This window comes from Lampetra fluviatilis, chromosome 2, assembly GCF_964198595.1.
Source record: "Lampetra fluviatilis chromosome 2, kcLamFluv1.1, whole genome shotgun sequence".
Lineage (NCBI taxonomy): Eukaryota > Metazoa > Chordata > Hyperoartia > Petromyzontiformes > Petromyzontidae > Lampetra > Lampetra fluviatilis.
This window is the reverse complement of record NC_136276.1, coordinates 18,316,296-18,331,360: the sequence shown is the minus strand read 5'-3', so window position 1 is coordinate 18,331,360 and position 15,065 is coordinate 18,316,296. Positions and strand designations below refer to the sequence as shown.

General features: G+C 42.9%; 1 protein-coding gene across 1 annotated transcript in view; it reads left to right on the top strand.

The window, feature by feature from the left end:
* The first annotated feature begins 250 nt into the window (after positions 1-250).
* LOC144943750 (zinc finger protein 385D-like) overlaps positions 251-15,065 on the top strand; it is an 88,714-nt gene continuing 73,899 nt past the window's right edge. Inside the window, exon 1 of the mRNA XM_078871548.1 lies at positions 251-637. Within this exon, the coding sequence (XP_078727674.1) occupies positions 628-637 (10 nt within the window). The 5' untranslated portion in view covers positions 251-627. The remainder of the gene's footprint in view (positions 638-15,065) is intronic.

The window sequence follows — 15,065 nt, the reverse complement described above, 5'->3', positions numbered from 1 at the left end:
TAACGAGCCCGTGAAGGCCGGCACGGCACACGAGGGGGGGCGAGTGGCCAACACCACGCTCGGCCGCCTTTGTCTCCCCACCAGTGGCGACGTTCACACACTCGTTTGAGGCTGAGTCGACTTAGGGGGTGCCCAGCACTGGCTCAAATTCGTAGCGCAGCGCGCTAACCGCCACACCACCGCCCACCACCCCCCCGCACCACCACCCCCCCGCACCACCACAACCACCACTCCTCCTCGCTCCCGCACAGCGCATTCAGCGAGTGACTTGGCAGCGTCTCTCACGCCAAGCCAATTGCAAGCGAGGCACCCACGCTTCCCCGACAGCGGTGGTGGTGATGGTTTGGGGGGGAGCTTTTGTCTCGTCAACGTCGTGAACGAGTGGAGGTGCCCAGCCGTCCAACCCCGCACGCCCGGTGCATGCGCGCGCGTGCGTGCGCGTGCAACGTGAACGCGCTTTCGGCCACACGGAGCAGCGTGCAGGTGTAGCAGTAGCAGCAGCAGCGGCAGGGAGGGCAAGTGGCAGCAACAGCGGCAGGAGGCAGAGGACAGCACCATCGCAGCACAGACCGGCCGGTCCGTGGCACGGGTGTGAAGTGAAACCAGCTCGCCGCGTCTTCTCTAACAATGATCTTGAGTGAGTATGACAACTTTCATCGTCAAATGTCGTTTTTTCTTTGTGTGTGTGGCACCGTGAAGATACTCCGGGCAACAGCATCGGAGACGGCGTTGTAAAGTGAAGTGTTCATAATACAGGTTGTTTTGTGTTATTTAGCTTGAATATTGGGTTAGATGGCGTTAATATTTTCGCGATTTAACCCAGAATAATACAGATATTTTTGGATTAGAACGCGTAAATATTATTAATGATATTGGTCACGAAAACCTACGTGTTAAACTAAGCGAAGTGTTGCTTCGTCAGCGTTGTCAAATAAAGGATTATAACGTTGCAAAACATAATGGTTCATAGAATGGTTTCCTTATTGCTGGTTTACATCATTGTGTAAATCGGAATATATCTGTCATCAAATACACGATATTCATATAGATATGAGATATATAAAATAATCTTGCAGAGTTGAGTCAATGCAAGGCACGCTCTATTGAATATGAGCCATGTACAGTATAATTGTATACACACAGACGTAAAAGTGGCGAGATCTAACTTGATATGCCGAAGTTTCTTTAACACAAATATGCTTGTGGGGACAGCTGTTTATAATTTGAAACATTCTTGATCTGTGGCTTTTTAGTGGAGCATGGAAAAGGACAAACTGTGGAAGGCGTGCCACTTTAATGTAGAACAGGAGACACGGTACACACCCGTTCTGGATGACTGCAAAACCACGGAAAGTATTTAGAAGCAATTTAAATTGCTGCGTTTTTTGTTGTTGAAGTAAATTTAACCCTCGTAATTTGTAATGACATAGGAGTTAATGGTGGATCTAAGCTGACCAATATACAATGTAATTCCGCAACATTACACTGCATTTAAAACACTACTTTTTGTGCGTACACACATCGTGTATATTATATGCGCCGCGTTGGCGAGATGTTAACTACCTCGCCGAGTGTGTAGGAGGTCTGTGGGTTCGATCCCGACCCCGACGCCTGCTGTACATTTAGAGTTTGCATGTTCTTCTTGGTTCTTTCGGTAAAGTCACGTATAAGGGAAATAATAAAATAATAAAAATAAAACATAATAAGATAATTCTCACGACGTTTCTAATATGTTTTATTTTTATTATTTTATTATTTCCCTTCTACGTGACTTTACCAAAAGAACCAAGAAGATGAATCCCTGCAGTCACGAAAGCTTTAAATCGAAGTTTGCATGTTCTCGCCGTGGTTGCGTGGATTTTTCACTGGCTGTTCCGGTTTTCCCTCCACATTTAGAAACGCGTGTTTAGAGTATTTGGCTGCTTTCAATGTCCACGCGATAAGCCACTTCCGTCGGGCTATCGTTTGTGGCCAGGTGGCTTCTGAAAAAGAGCTACATAGCTCAGTGCGCCTCACCTGGTAGAATAAAAATAGTCAACAGTTAAAATATGCACATGTTTTATTTTGCCAAAAATTACACTGACGTGTGATATGTATATATACTTTACATACTCTCTGGTTATTTCGGTAAAGTCACGTAGATAGAAAAATAATTACGACGTTTCGGCCGCAACACAAGTGTCCGTCTGCGACTGAAACGTGTTTTATTTTATTATTTTTTTCTATCTGCGTGACTTTACCGAAAGAACCCGAGAGTATGGATGCCTGCAGTCACGAAAGCTTCAAATCAAGATTGTATATACTTTCACCATAGGTACATGTTAGACAAGATACTGAAGTTGGCTTTACAAACGTGTGTTGCAAATGTACACATCAAGCAGCCACATTCCTAAGTGTACAAAGTGCAAGTTTTCAACTAAATTCCTGTGAATATGCATTTGTTTCTGCCTTTGATGGACTTACATTTGACTTAAACATTAGGAGCGATCGTCAACGTACTTAAGCACATGCATACGTTGATTTGGAATCTATAAAAAATGAACCTTTCCTAGTTTTAAACCTTTTAAACCTGTTTTAATGGGGATTCCAAAGGGTACAATTCTCACATGTCATCGACACATGCACACACATCTATACAAAGCCTCTGGCATTATCGAGTCTGTCTTTTGTGTGCTCCACATGCAAAATGGATATAACTGGAAAAAACTAGACACGATCATGTGGTAAAGAAGCACTGCGGGTGTGCAGATATTTACATTGATGTGGTATTCAGACTTGGACGACTTAAATCGCCAATGTACCGTTTGCGTGGCCAGAAGTTTCAATGCACACGAGCTACCACTCTATCGTGTGTGCATGAAAAACAGTTCGGAACGCGCAGCTGATGAATGTATGAAAATAGATGTTGCCCTTTCTGGCAATAAAACAGGTGTTAAGATGTTTAAACACCAAATAGATACCTTTTGCAAGGCATGTTTCCTTGCAAAAAGTTTCATACTTTGATACTGGCAAAAATGGTCCCATTTTGTAGCTGATGAATAATTTGCATAAACGGCCATGTGTCAGTTTAATAAAAATAAAATTGCTAAATGGTTGTAAATATGTTCATATGGAGTATTGGCACTTCTCATCTACACAATAATTACACACACGCGGATAAATGTACTGTATATGTGTTTACAATTGTAGTGTCCATCCTTAATGTAGCGTTTGCTAACACCACACAGTATTTGTTTGTGACATATAGAAAAGTAAGAGGGCTTGGGTAGGATGCGTCGCAGAAGACACGATGGCCGATGGTCAAGCCTAATGATGGAGTAGAAGCCAAGGAATGGAATGCGTCCGAAAGAGAATCACGTCCACAAAGGAGATGAAGCTATTAAATGAGCTCATTGCGCATGTGCTAGTTGGATCACCACATCCCAGGTTCGTGAGGGATGGCGACGGCTCGGTGAGGCCTTCATCCAGCAGTGGATTGACCATGCCTGATGACAATGAGGATCATCAGCCATTGAGCCTACATTCAAGACATTGAAGCCATTCTCCCATTGCTCTTGTTAAGAAGGGAAATAAACATACGAGCATTAGAAACAAATTTTCCATACCACTCTAAGGGTAATCCGTATACATTATATATTTCATCACTACTACAGCAGGGATTAGGTCTCGCATGTGTGAAATTTCCGCCAGCAAAGCGTATAATTGCAGCGAGGTTTCATGGTCGTGGCAAAATGTGTAGATTATTGGCCCAGTTTCAGTTAAATTGAGTTTATGTATGGATTAAGTAGACTTTCAAATTACACGCCATAGTTCAGTTACATATATATGCTAATTAAGTTGTGTGGTTGGTCAGATTTATATTTGAAACATGTTTTTTTAAAATAATTATCCGTGTAAATAATTTGGCTTAATTTATGAAAAGTCAATTATTGCTGCAATTTATTTGCACAGGAAATATTTGCCGGCCGTAGATACGAGTCTATCTGGCTCATTGTAGCACCGACAAGAAAGGCCGTGTTAACGAGCGCTGTATTTTAGTATGTAGGACAAGTGTGGAATTGAATGAGGACCGTGGCTCCTTAACCTCCCATGCCTGGCATAACCACATTGGGACTCATTAGGCTGTGAGTATACCACTTGATACACCCACGGCTTGTCTGCAGTATCGTTTGTGTGCCTCGCCTTCACTCTGTCCACTGCAACAGTTCGCCGGGAACCAAAAAAAATCTGCATTCACTCACAAACCCCAGGCAAAGCGTTGTGCGACAAAGATGGTGTTGTGGCCATGAGTCTTAGCTTCCTGTTCGTGACGATGGTACAAAACATGTGGCGCTCGCACGAGACGTGAGATAGTGACTCCATTACAGGACTCCATCTCGGCAACATTGTTGAAAATTAACCGCGATATTGTAAATTAAAACGAATTCATTTACGTTGCACTCATTACACACAAAGTGCTTATCATAAATGAACCACGATACCTTGCTGACCTCGTCAAGAAGCATAAACCATCACACGAACTCTGGTCATCCTCGCAGCGGCTTTTGGCTAGCCATTGAACAAAGACGGTCACTGCATCACGCGCTTTCAGATGTGCTTCTGTGGCTGTCTGGAACGCTCTTCCTAACGATATTAGGAAGCCACTGGAGCTATGCACTTTTAAATCTAGATTGAAAACTCATTTCGTTAGAATTGCTTTTAGTGTGTAGTTTGTTGGCTACGTAGGGTGCAAAAAAATGTCAACATACATTCGTACAAACTCTTTTATTCTTTCGGTAAAGTCAAGTAGGTAGAAAAACACATATATAACCTCTTGTTGTAACAGATCTCTCGCTGATTCAGCAGTTCCACTGCCGGGTGATTTTTTCCGCCTGAGGACGACCGCTTGTGTTGCGATCGAAACGTCGTGATATATTATTTTCATTTTGTTTAATTTGTCTACCTACGAGACTTTACCGAAAGAACCAAAGAGTATAGATTCCTGCAGTCACGAAAGCTTCAAATCATACATTCGTACGTTTATGAGGGCAGTCGGGCTCAAAACATATAGGTGGGGCACCTGCTTGGCTAGTTCATGCTGTGTCCACCTCTTGGTTAAAGTGTCTCCCTGCTCGTCTGTATGTTGAACTTATTTCGCACCCTACTCAGACATGTATGGTGAGACCCTTGGGCAATGATAATAAAATCGAATTCTCATAACGGTGGTCAGTCCACCTACGAGATTACCTTTTTTTTTTACTTTTCACAAAATGGTACTCCGTTGGTACCTTCCAATATGTGAGTGAAATAGCCTAACCAGTGTCAGCTGCGTCGTATGTACTTTACTATATCATTCACATTTCTGCGTTGCAATATTTTTACCAGTTTATCAAACAACGTTAATGAAACGTTCATAATTGCCGTTGCCTTAAATGCTTTCACCGATGACAATTTAATTTGTTTGGCTGTGTAGGGTGGTGGAGGGTTTACATGACAAAACTTGGGCAGTTTCACTTTCTTACCTACCTAAACAATAAATTATTAATAATAATACAGTAATGGCTGTGAAAAACCACATTGTAAGTTAGCGAATGCATGGTTATAGAGTATAGTTAACAATCAGCAATATAACAGTCATCATTTATCAAGTGTGTGTCTTATTTTTAGTTTTTTTCGGTAAAGTCACGTAGTTAAAAAAAGAAAAGAAAACAAAAAACAACTGGATTAAATCACGACGTTTCGGAGGCAACACAAGCTTCCATCTTCAGGTGGAACCGTCACAACAACAAAATGTACCTACGTGAAATTTCGATTTAAAGCTTTCGTGACTGCAGGGATTCATCTTCTTGGTTCTTTCGGTAAAGTCACGTAGAATGGAAATAATAAAATAATAAAAATAAAACACGTGACTTTACCGAAAAATCCAAAGAGTATGAATTATTGCAGTCACGAAAACTTCAAATCTAGAAGTGTGTCTACGTAATTGGTATTTACATACACTGCATGTTACCCCATTATAGACGTGGATTTGGGGTTGTTTAATGAAACGGAGATGTGTAAACATCACCACAATAAGGCGGCTGCAGGATGTAGTACTGCAAGTAGGTTCCAGGCCTTGCTGTGCGAAGTCAGTGCATTCTGTTTGCATGATTTTGTTTGTTCAAGGCACTCCACTTTCCTCTAATAGCCAAAAAAATACTTGATCAGTCAAACATCTCAAGCAACACACTCGGGGGGGGGGGGGGAGATCATGGGAACTCAACGAGGCTTTACAGGTTAGATCAACAGTGATAATTATTAGACACTAAAATGTGTCTTGCATTGTGGCATATTGTGTTATACGCTTCTAAACGCCATCGCAGTGGTGAGCACATTACAGGAGCAACCCAACGATGCGTGTTTCAGGCCACAGGAATCGTCAGTGGCGAGTGATATCTACAACCAGTCCTGGGCCGCCCCCTTTTCAACCAACCTGTAACTAAGCCATCACGGTGAAGTATCATCAAACACCCCTCCCCCCCGATGATCGGCACGGCTTAGAGAGGCTTTCATCCGCCAGCCGATTGACAGAGGCCTATCGAGGAGATGTTTGGCGAGAACCATACAACAACTGACGAGCCCACGCTTACGGTGTGATCGAGCGTGACATGTATCAATCCCTGAGTTGATCCCGAGTCCAAGCCTTGCATAGAACAGCCGCCTCACCGCATTCCCACATCTCCCCACCACCACCACCACGTGCCCTCCCGCTGCCCATCATCCCAATCGTCTTGTCGTCTCACGTGTCTGTCTGCCTGTCTGCCAGCCTTCCCCCCCAGACCTTACCGATCGGCTCCACTCGGCAGGGTGTTTCCCCGAGTATAATTAGAGAACCCTGCCTCAAAGCACGCAAGTGACCTGTCCTGCCTCGTGGCCTCAAACAGTTGGACAGTGATGGATTTGTGGCCCACATTTATATTCCAGTTCAGCGGTGAAGTGTGCTGCAATAAGCTACTGCACATGAGGCCGCATTATCCTATAGCGCCTACGAGAAGTAAAGTGCCTCGGGGAAAAAATGTGACCGTGTTTTTTTGGATGTATGATACAAAAATATAAGCAATATATTTTCTTGAAGAAATGTATGTATATAGCAAGGATAGGCAGAGTGTTTCAAATTAAATCTGCTTATCTGCGGCACACGGCGCACTCCCGTCGAATTAAGGCCCGGACTGAATAATGAATGTATCAGTAACGACATCTGTCCAGCAGCTGGACGACGTAGGCATGAATCAAGCGGAGTGGAGGCGGCAGTAGCAACACGGGGCAGCAGCAGCAGCAGATATCACTGAAGGCCTACGAAACAGAAGTGCCTAGGGGCCGACAAGAACCTTGATCCGGCCTTGTCTGCAGTAGTGAATGAACGACCTGTTATCGTTTCTGCCTCAATTTCTCCACTTTAAGTCGGCAGACTTATTTACGTGCAGCTCAAATTCGCTATAATGCAATGATCGAGGAAAACGCGAGTGTCAAATCTCTTTGTTTGGAAGGTTCCCAGGATGTTTTGGCAATTCTTTGTCGAGTATTTTTTTTTGGTAGTGAGGGGAAACATGAATGCAACACTACAAAACTGTACAGACAGGTCAGTAGTCTGATTAACACGTAGGCTTTCGCGACCAATATTATTCATAATCAACGTTTTTGGGTTAGATCGCGTTATTTATAAATGTGTCTTAATTAGCTTTGAGCTGTCCTGGTAAAGTAAAAATCCATATTTCAGTCTTGTGTATATGGTACACACCTCGGAGGTGTTATGAGGCGGCTCACAGATGACAGGACAGCAAATAGACTACTGACGAATTGCCTGATGATGCTGGATGCAATTACCAGCAAAACGTCGTACTCAAAAATTGTAAATGTTGTGGTTTCACGCTTCAGCACACCGGTGGGCTAAAGCAGTGAACTATTTGTCTTTTGTCAACGTGACACTTTTTTGCTGATTGGCCGTGTCGGGTGGTGGAGGGGTAAACCTTCTCCCATGTGCATTGTTATTGTTGAGCATAAATATGCGATGCATTGTATTCCATTTGACGTCTGCGTATATTTCACGACCATTATCATTGGTATTTTACCTTCCACATTAATATTGCACGATCGTTTTTTTAGCTCATACGCATTGTTTTTTGTATGCACCCATTGATATGTTAATATAGATGTTGACGCTCATGATATATGCATTGAATTCTGCGTGTGGAATCAATTATGTATGATGTTTGTACATTATTTACATGCAGTAATCTAATGCGCGTGACCAAATCATCCATAATGTACCCAATAAGGTCAGACCTGGGAAGCTCAGCGTGGCTGCCCACCGTGGGCACAGGGCAGGCGTGATTGGCATTTTTGGCAGTAGAGGGCAGTGCAGGAAAACTGACTGTTGCACTGCCATTCTGTCACCAAGACAAAGACCCCCCGTGTAGCCTTAACAGACTGTCGGGGAAAGTGCTGTTTGCGAGCACCTATGAAGGCCAGCACTGTGGAACACGAGGGGGGTGGGTAGCCAGCACCATGCCCGGCCACCTTTGGGGCCGTCCATAAATGACGTCACGCACCTGGGGGGGGGGGGGTCAGACATTTGTGACGTCACATGAAAATGCGCAAATTTAAATAAATATAGACAACACGTTCTACTTAATTACATAGACTTTCTTTTTTATAAATGTTTTCTCCTACAACATCAGAGTGCAGCGCCACATTAAATACGCACGACAATGACAATAGTTTAAAGCGATGTGACGTCATATTTGAGGGGGGGTCTGACTTTTGTGACGCAGTGTGACGAGGAGGGGATCAAAAATCGTCCCAAATAGCGTGACGTCATTTATGGACGGCCCTTTTGTCTGAAGTATCTCCAAATATCCCTCAGGGCTCACAAGGCATGATGAGGCCCGTCATATAGTCGCAGCAGCGGATTGACAAAAACAAGCTATACATGTAGATAGGTTCAAAGAAAATAACAAAAAATAACAACGAAAAACTACGACGTTTCGATCACAGCAGCAGCGATCGTCATCAGGAGGAATAAATAGGGGGAAAGATGACGATCGCTTGTGTTGTGATGGAAACGTAGTTTTTAGTTATTTATTTGTTATTTTCTTTGAACCGATCTACGTGACTTTACCGAAAGACCCAAGAATATGAATTCCTGCAGTCGCGAAAGCTTTAAGTCAAGATTTAGGTTATACATGGACAAGCTAATGCTACATTAAGGCTAATCGAGTAAACAAACTGCACATATACGACGGTACAATTTTTAGAAACAACAAAAATGAAAGGATAAAAAAATATAATGAGGTAACAATGGTGATGATAGAATACCGTCAGAAATGAAAAAAACGTCCTACGCCGTTGATCTCGGCTAATGCGTTTGCTTTCTCCTGTAGTGTAGACAATACGGCATAAAGATAATATCACTGCACTAATAATAATTTGCTCTGGACCCTGTAATCCTGTGAACTATAATGAAGCCGCGGCGCAATAACATTGCCTGTCTAAAATTGTTGCCAGGCAGCTCAACGTGAGTTAGGACATGCATCCTGTGCAATATAACGCTTGAGTCCTTTGTAATGAAATATCCTGGTGACAGCTCATGTGTGATGTTGGCACGCTGGTCACCCAGGCCAAAACGTGTCGTCGTGGTGAGCGCTCCGTGTCACAAGGCTCACGCCGTGCGGCGCGTGAGACAACACATTTCGGATGAGTTTTGGACGTTTTGTACGTTAAACTTCGTTTGCACCTCATGTAGCCAACCGTGCTAATCGGAGGTGCCGGGGGGATGGACAGCAAACTAAATGCAAAAAGTAGTTCTAATGAAATGAGTTTTCAAGCTAGATGACTTAAAAGTGCATTGCTCCAGTGGCTTCCTAGGAACGAAGAGCGTTCCAGACGGCCGCAGAAGCGCATATGAACGCCTTCGTTCGATGGCCAGCCAAAAGCCGCTGCGAGGATGACCGGAGCTCGCGTGATGATGGTTTATGCTCCTTGACGAGATCAGCAAGATTTTGCGGTTCATTTGTGTGCAAGCACTTTGTAATGTATTCATCCAGCAACCGGAGGCCGTGCAGCTCAGCGGGTATGTTGCACCCACAGAGACACGTTCTAAAGTTAAGATTACATACAGGCTGATACATGCATAGTTACCCCCCTAACATCACAGGGGGAAATATCGGCACAAAACGTATTTTTTTCTTTAAAATGTATTTTCTGTAAGTTAATGAGCCGTCATTTTCACAGCACGAAATCACCTGTTGAGAAGAAAGTAATTGAGTCGTTGGAAATCCGTTGCGCATCTACAAATGGATCAGCATGTACACCGTCACTGATTTATATTGTGCGCCAAAACAAATATCCATGCTCAAATGAGAATGGTTATTGGCAGCCCTACATCGTAGGGCAAACGTTCCAAATACGGCTCAGTCTTGTAGATAGACAGGATTATTGTGGACTTCTCAGAACAGTGATACACATTTCAATAATCCCGAACGCATGATTGGCTGATGCGATTGCCGGCTAGTATTTTATTTTACAATCTTCCAATTAATTATGAGTCGTGGTCGGTGCCACAGCGCCACCCAGCCTGATTGATGTGTAGCTCTCTATGGGGCCGTCCATAAATGACGTCACGCGATTTTGGACGATTTTTGACCCCCCCCCCCCACCTCGTCACACATTGTCACAAATGTCTGACTCCCTCCCCCCCCCAGGTGAGTGACGTCATTTATGGACGGCCCCTATACCCTGTATAATAATTATTAAACCTCTCTAATGTATTATGAAACTGTAAGGCAATACACAACGAGGAACACAAACATTAGCCTGTGTGGTGGTGTGGCAGATATTAAAACTGACTTCTCCAATATACACTGTGTATTATAACAGTACAGTACTGTGTTATTCGTGCAAAGAAGACCCAGTAATACTGCACGCCAGTGTCTCGTCTCTGCCAAGGACTCTTGCTATTCGGCAGGGGAGATGTTGTAGCTGTTATCCATCTCCTTTTAGCCAACACAAAGACCAGCAGCTCTGGGCCAATAAGATGCCATCACGGCTTTAAATTAGAGGACACACAAATGCTTGCTTTCTGTTCCGAGTTGGAAGAGGTGGAGAAAAAAAAAATCTGTCTTGCACGGAAAGTGAGGGAGGTCAAAAATAATGGTAGCATGCCATTATAACTAGCTGAGTCGTGAAAATAACAACGCAAGGTCTTTTTCAAATCTCGTTGCTGAAAGATTCCGAGTAGAAAGGAAACAGTCAAGCGTTTGTAGTTTGATTGATCTTGACTGTGTATAAATGTAACTTACGTGATAAGCTACTGTTTCCAAAAGAATTCACTGTAAATACAATAGTGTGTATTCAAAGCATGCATGAAGGTATTTGTTTTACCCACCATGCCTTCATCATCTACAGCGAGGCTCAATGGGAGAGATGGGGTGGACGCGGGAGGGAGCTTTGGAGATGTGATTGCACGAATGATCAATTACCATCCTGAAATAATTTTACTTTGTAATTATAATTCGTTTATACAAGTGTTTTTGAGTAATCAACAATTCAAAGCTAATTGCTGCATTTTTTTCTGGCGAATGTCTAGGATTCACAAGGGAATGCAATGAGATTGAAGCTCATGGCAAATAGCTCACAAGGATATTTAGAGAAAGCAGAGCTAATTACAATAACAATGGCATGCCAACAGGAACAGCTGAGCGAGGATTTAATGAGAAGAGATTTTAAAGTTCCTGGTGGATTAAAGACTTGAAGTAGAAGACGGTAGACATCCACTTTAACGTTTCATTGTGTCATGAAAATAAGACAAAGAAATGTTAAATTAATAAAAATAAAAAACAATATTTTATTTTATTTTTATTAATTTTTATTTCATTTTTTACCTACGTGACTTTACCGAAAGAACTAAGCGTATGAATCCCTGCAGTCACAAAAGCTTCAAATCTAGAAATAAAATTAACTTTATTTTTCTAAAGCATCTGTTGCAGACGCATAATAAAAAATTAAAGGCGTAGAAAATTATTATTTTTACTTGCAATGTCTTCATCATTCTTTGAGAGAGAGAGAAAGTGAGCTTTGTGAGATGTCTTCTGGAATTAATTGTAGGCCAATTTTTCTTGGGTCTTATTTGAGTTCTCGATTACCATTCTGAAATGCAATAATTTGGCAGTTCCAATTTGGTTTGTGAGTAGATTTCTGGGTTGTTGAAATGCGCGCAGTATTGAGATATTTGTTTTTATTGTGAGGCCCTGGCTTCTGTGATGAATTCGTTTTTCCAATATTGAATGAACGATGGATTTTGTCGATCATTTATTATAGTTTTTAGGGTGTGTGCGTGTGTTTTTTAAACTGTATTTAATACATATACCTAAGGATTTAAAGTAGACCAGGCAGTGACCATATCCAACTGTCAAGCCAACAGTTGGTTATGTGAGTGAGGGTTAAAGAGGTGTTTCTTTTTATATACAGCAGTGACATGACATAGCATTGGATGTGAGCGGATTCTTGCCACACCATCATGCATTCATGTGGCTGAAGAACCACCCATTTGTTTCAGAGCAGGACCTTGAGAGCACATTGTTGGTCATGTTGACAATGAGTGTACACCACTTCAATGTCCAGTCCACGCAGTTCCTCCTGATTCCAGGTTACCAAGTGTCGGTCTTATCTGAAGCTCGGTCACACCTCAAAAACAAAGATCCCCCGTATAGCCTGTAACAGACTGTTGAGGCAAGTGCTGTTAGCGAACGCATATAAAGCCCGGCACAGCACACGAGGGGGTGGGTGGCCAGCACCACGCCTGGCCACCTCACCCCCTGCTCCCCACGCACCCTCAAAACTGGCTCCCTCCCCTCTCTCTTGGGGAAGTCACGTTTAGGTGGCTCAAAATGCAGCGGTAATTTATAAGCATGTTCCATCTGCTCTGCTTGCTTCTACCAATAAGTAGACGTGGACCCCTTCAACTTAGCCTGCTTCCTACTCTGCTCTTCCCTATTGTGCTTGACACACAGCTTTTGATTAACTTCCTTAGCCGTGTCTATGTCTTTTCTTGTTTAAAAACTTATTCACTCATCCTTCCTCCGTACTAGCAGGGCCTAGAACCTCTGCTGCTCTCTCAACTCTGTGTGAAAGCCATCCAAGAGTGTATCTCCTTCTGGCTATGACGTCCCTCTTCTTTTATAAGGTTCACAAGGACTGCAAAACCTGCCTCCGATGCTCTCACCTGAAATTGTTTTGCCGCACTCTAGCGGCCCCTCTCTCTTGCCGTGGCAAAACTAAGTCGCGGGCCCTCTCTCTTGCTTACTCCACAACGTAGGGACTTTATGTCATGAGGCAGCAATGCCCATCAGGGATTGTGAGGAGGGGGGGAAAAGGCGCATTACTTTAGCAGTGCAGGTTCTTTGATGGACTATGGAAAGCACTCTGAAAGAGAAGTTGAGTCTATACGGACCAAAGTGCTTGACCCTACGTATGCCAAAAATAAGTTGTTGCCATTTGAGCACAGGTGTCTGAGATGGATGCTGGGAATTTCATAGCAAGACATGATACAGCAATGAAGAAGTCCAGGCAAAAACATGGCAGGTCAGAATTGAAGATGGGATGATACAAACAACATTGCGCCGGGTTGGACGTCTGTGTAGGATGGAGGAGGGCCGATCGCCAATACGGGCATTAGAATGATCGCCATGAGTCTGGTGCCCAAGGGGAAGACCTCAGACCAGATTGTGGGAGACTGTTCGGGCCGATCTTCGAGGAGGTCGACTGTCTTCTGTGCAGCAGCTGCCGAATCTGGCAGAGGATAGAACGATCTGGTAGGACGGATCTGCCGGAGAGAACGGATCTGCCGGGTCTGACAGAGGATATAACGCCTTTGGCGAGGTGTGGTGGCATCGATGCCTTTGGCCATGATGATGATGTCTTGCTATTGAAGTCAGGTCCCGAATGGATATAATGAGTCGATGCGATACAGTATTATGCATGCAATGTAGATTTTAATCGGAGCAATTTTAGTTACTACTTTGTACAAGGCAAATACCGTAAAATATTTGTTTGCGATGCATAACTCACATTTCTTTTAAGATTCATTATAAAGTAGCTAAAAGGTCAAATCCATTGCTTGTGGGTTTAAATAAAACGTAATTTTAATGAGCAATAACCTTTGCAGCTGATTTAGTTGCAGTAATTTCGCAATACCTATGTTTAATATATTTTACAATTAGAAGCACTACAGTTATGGAAATATGACTGACATTTATTTTCACTTGAAATAAGTGCTGTGAGTAAATGTCAGATGCAGATCATAATAAAGCATCTGCTTACGTTGTGCGTTTAACCAAACCTCTTTGAATACCAGTGACAAACAAACCACGGTACAGACCGTGCTTGTAATTGAACGCTCCCATAGGCAATGTGTGCTAACACGTAACTCTCCAATGTAATAATAATCTTTTAGCACTATTCACTGCCTACTGCCATGGAGATTTTAGATTTTGTAAGTACATAGTTTATGGGTATATTTTTTTGCCTGCTTTTTACATGGATAGTGATTATTTTACTTTGCAGGGTATTTTATCTTGAATTGTCCCTTGTAATTTAAATGAGTGGTTCTTCTTCTTAACCTGGGGTGCACCACCTCCCTGGGGTTGCGAGATGCCCTTTCTGGGGGTGTGAGACATGGGGCAGATTTTTTTTAGAATGTAAATCATCTTCTTGGTTCTTTCGGTAAAGTCACGTAGAAGGGAAATAATAAAATAATAAAAATAAAACATAATAAAATAATTCTCACGACGTTTCGGCCACAACGCAAGCAGCCATCCTTAGGTGAAGAACAGGTCTGTCGGAAAGACAGCGTCATTTAGACGCTGTCTGAGGACGGCTGCTTGCGTTGTGGCCGAAACGTCGTGAGAATAATTTAATGATGTTTTTTTTTTTCCCTTCTACGTGACTTTACCGAAAGAACCAAGAAGATGAATCCCTGCAGTCACGAAAGCTTTAAATCGAAAGGTAAATTATTGTAACACAAATTAAGCATGGGCACGTAAGTACAACTA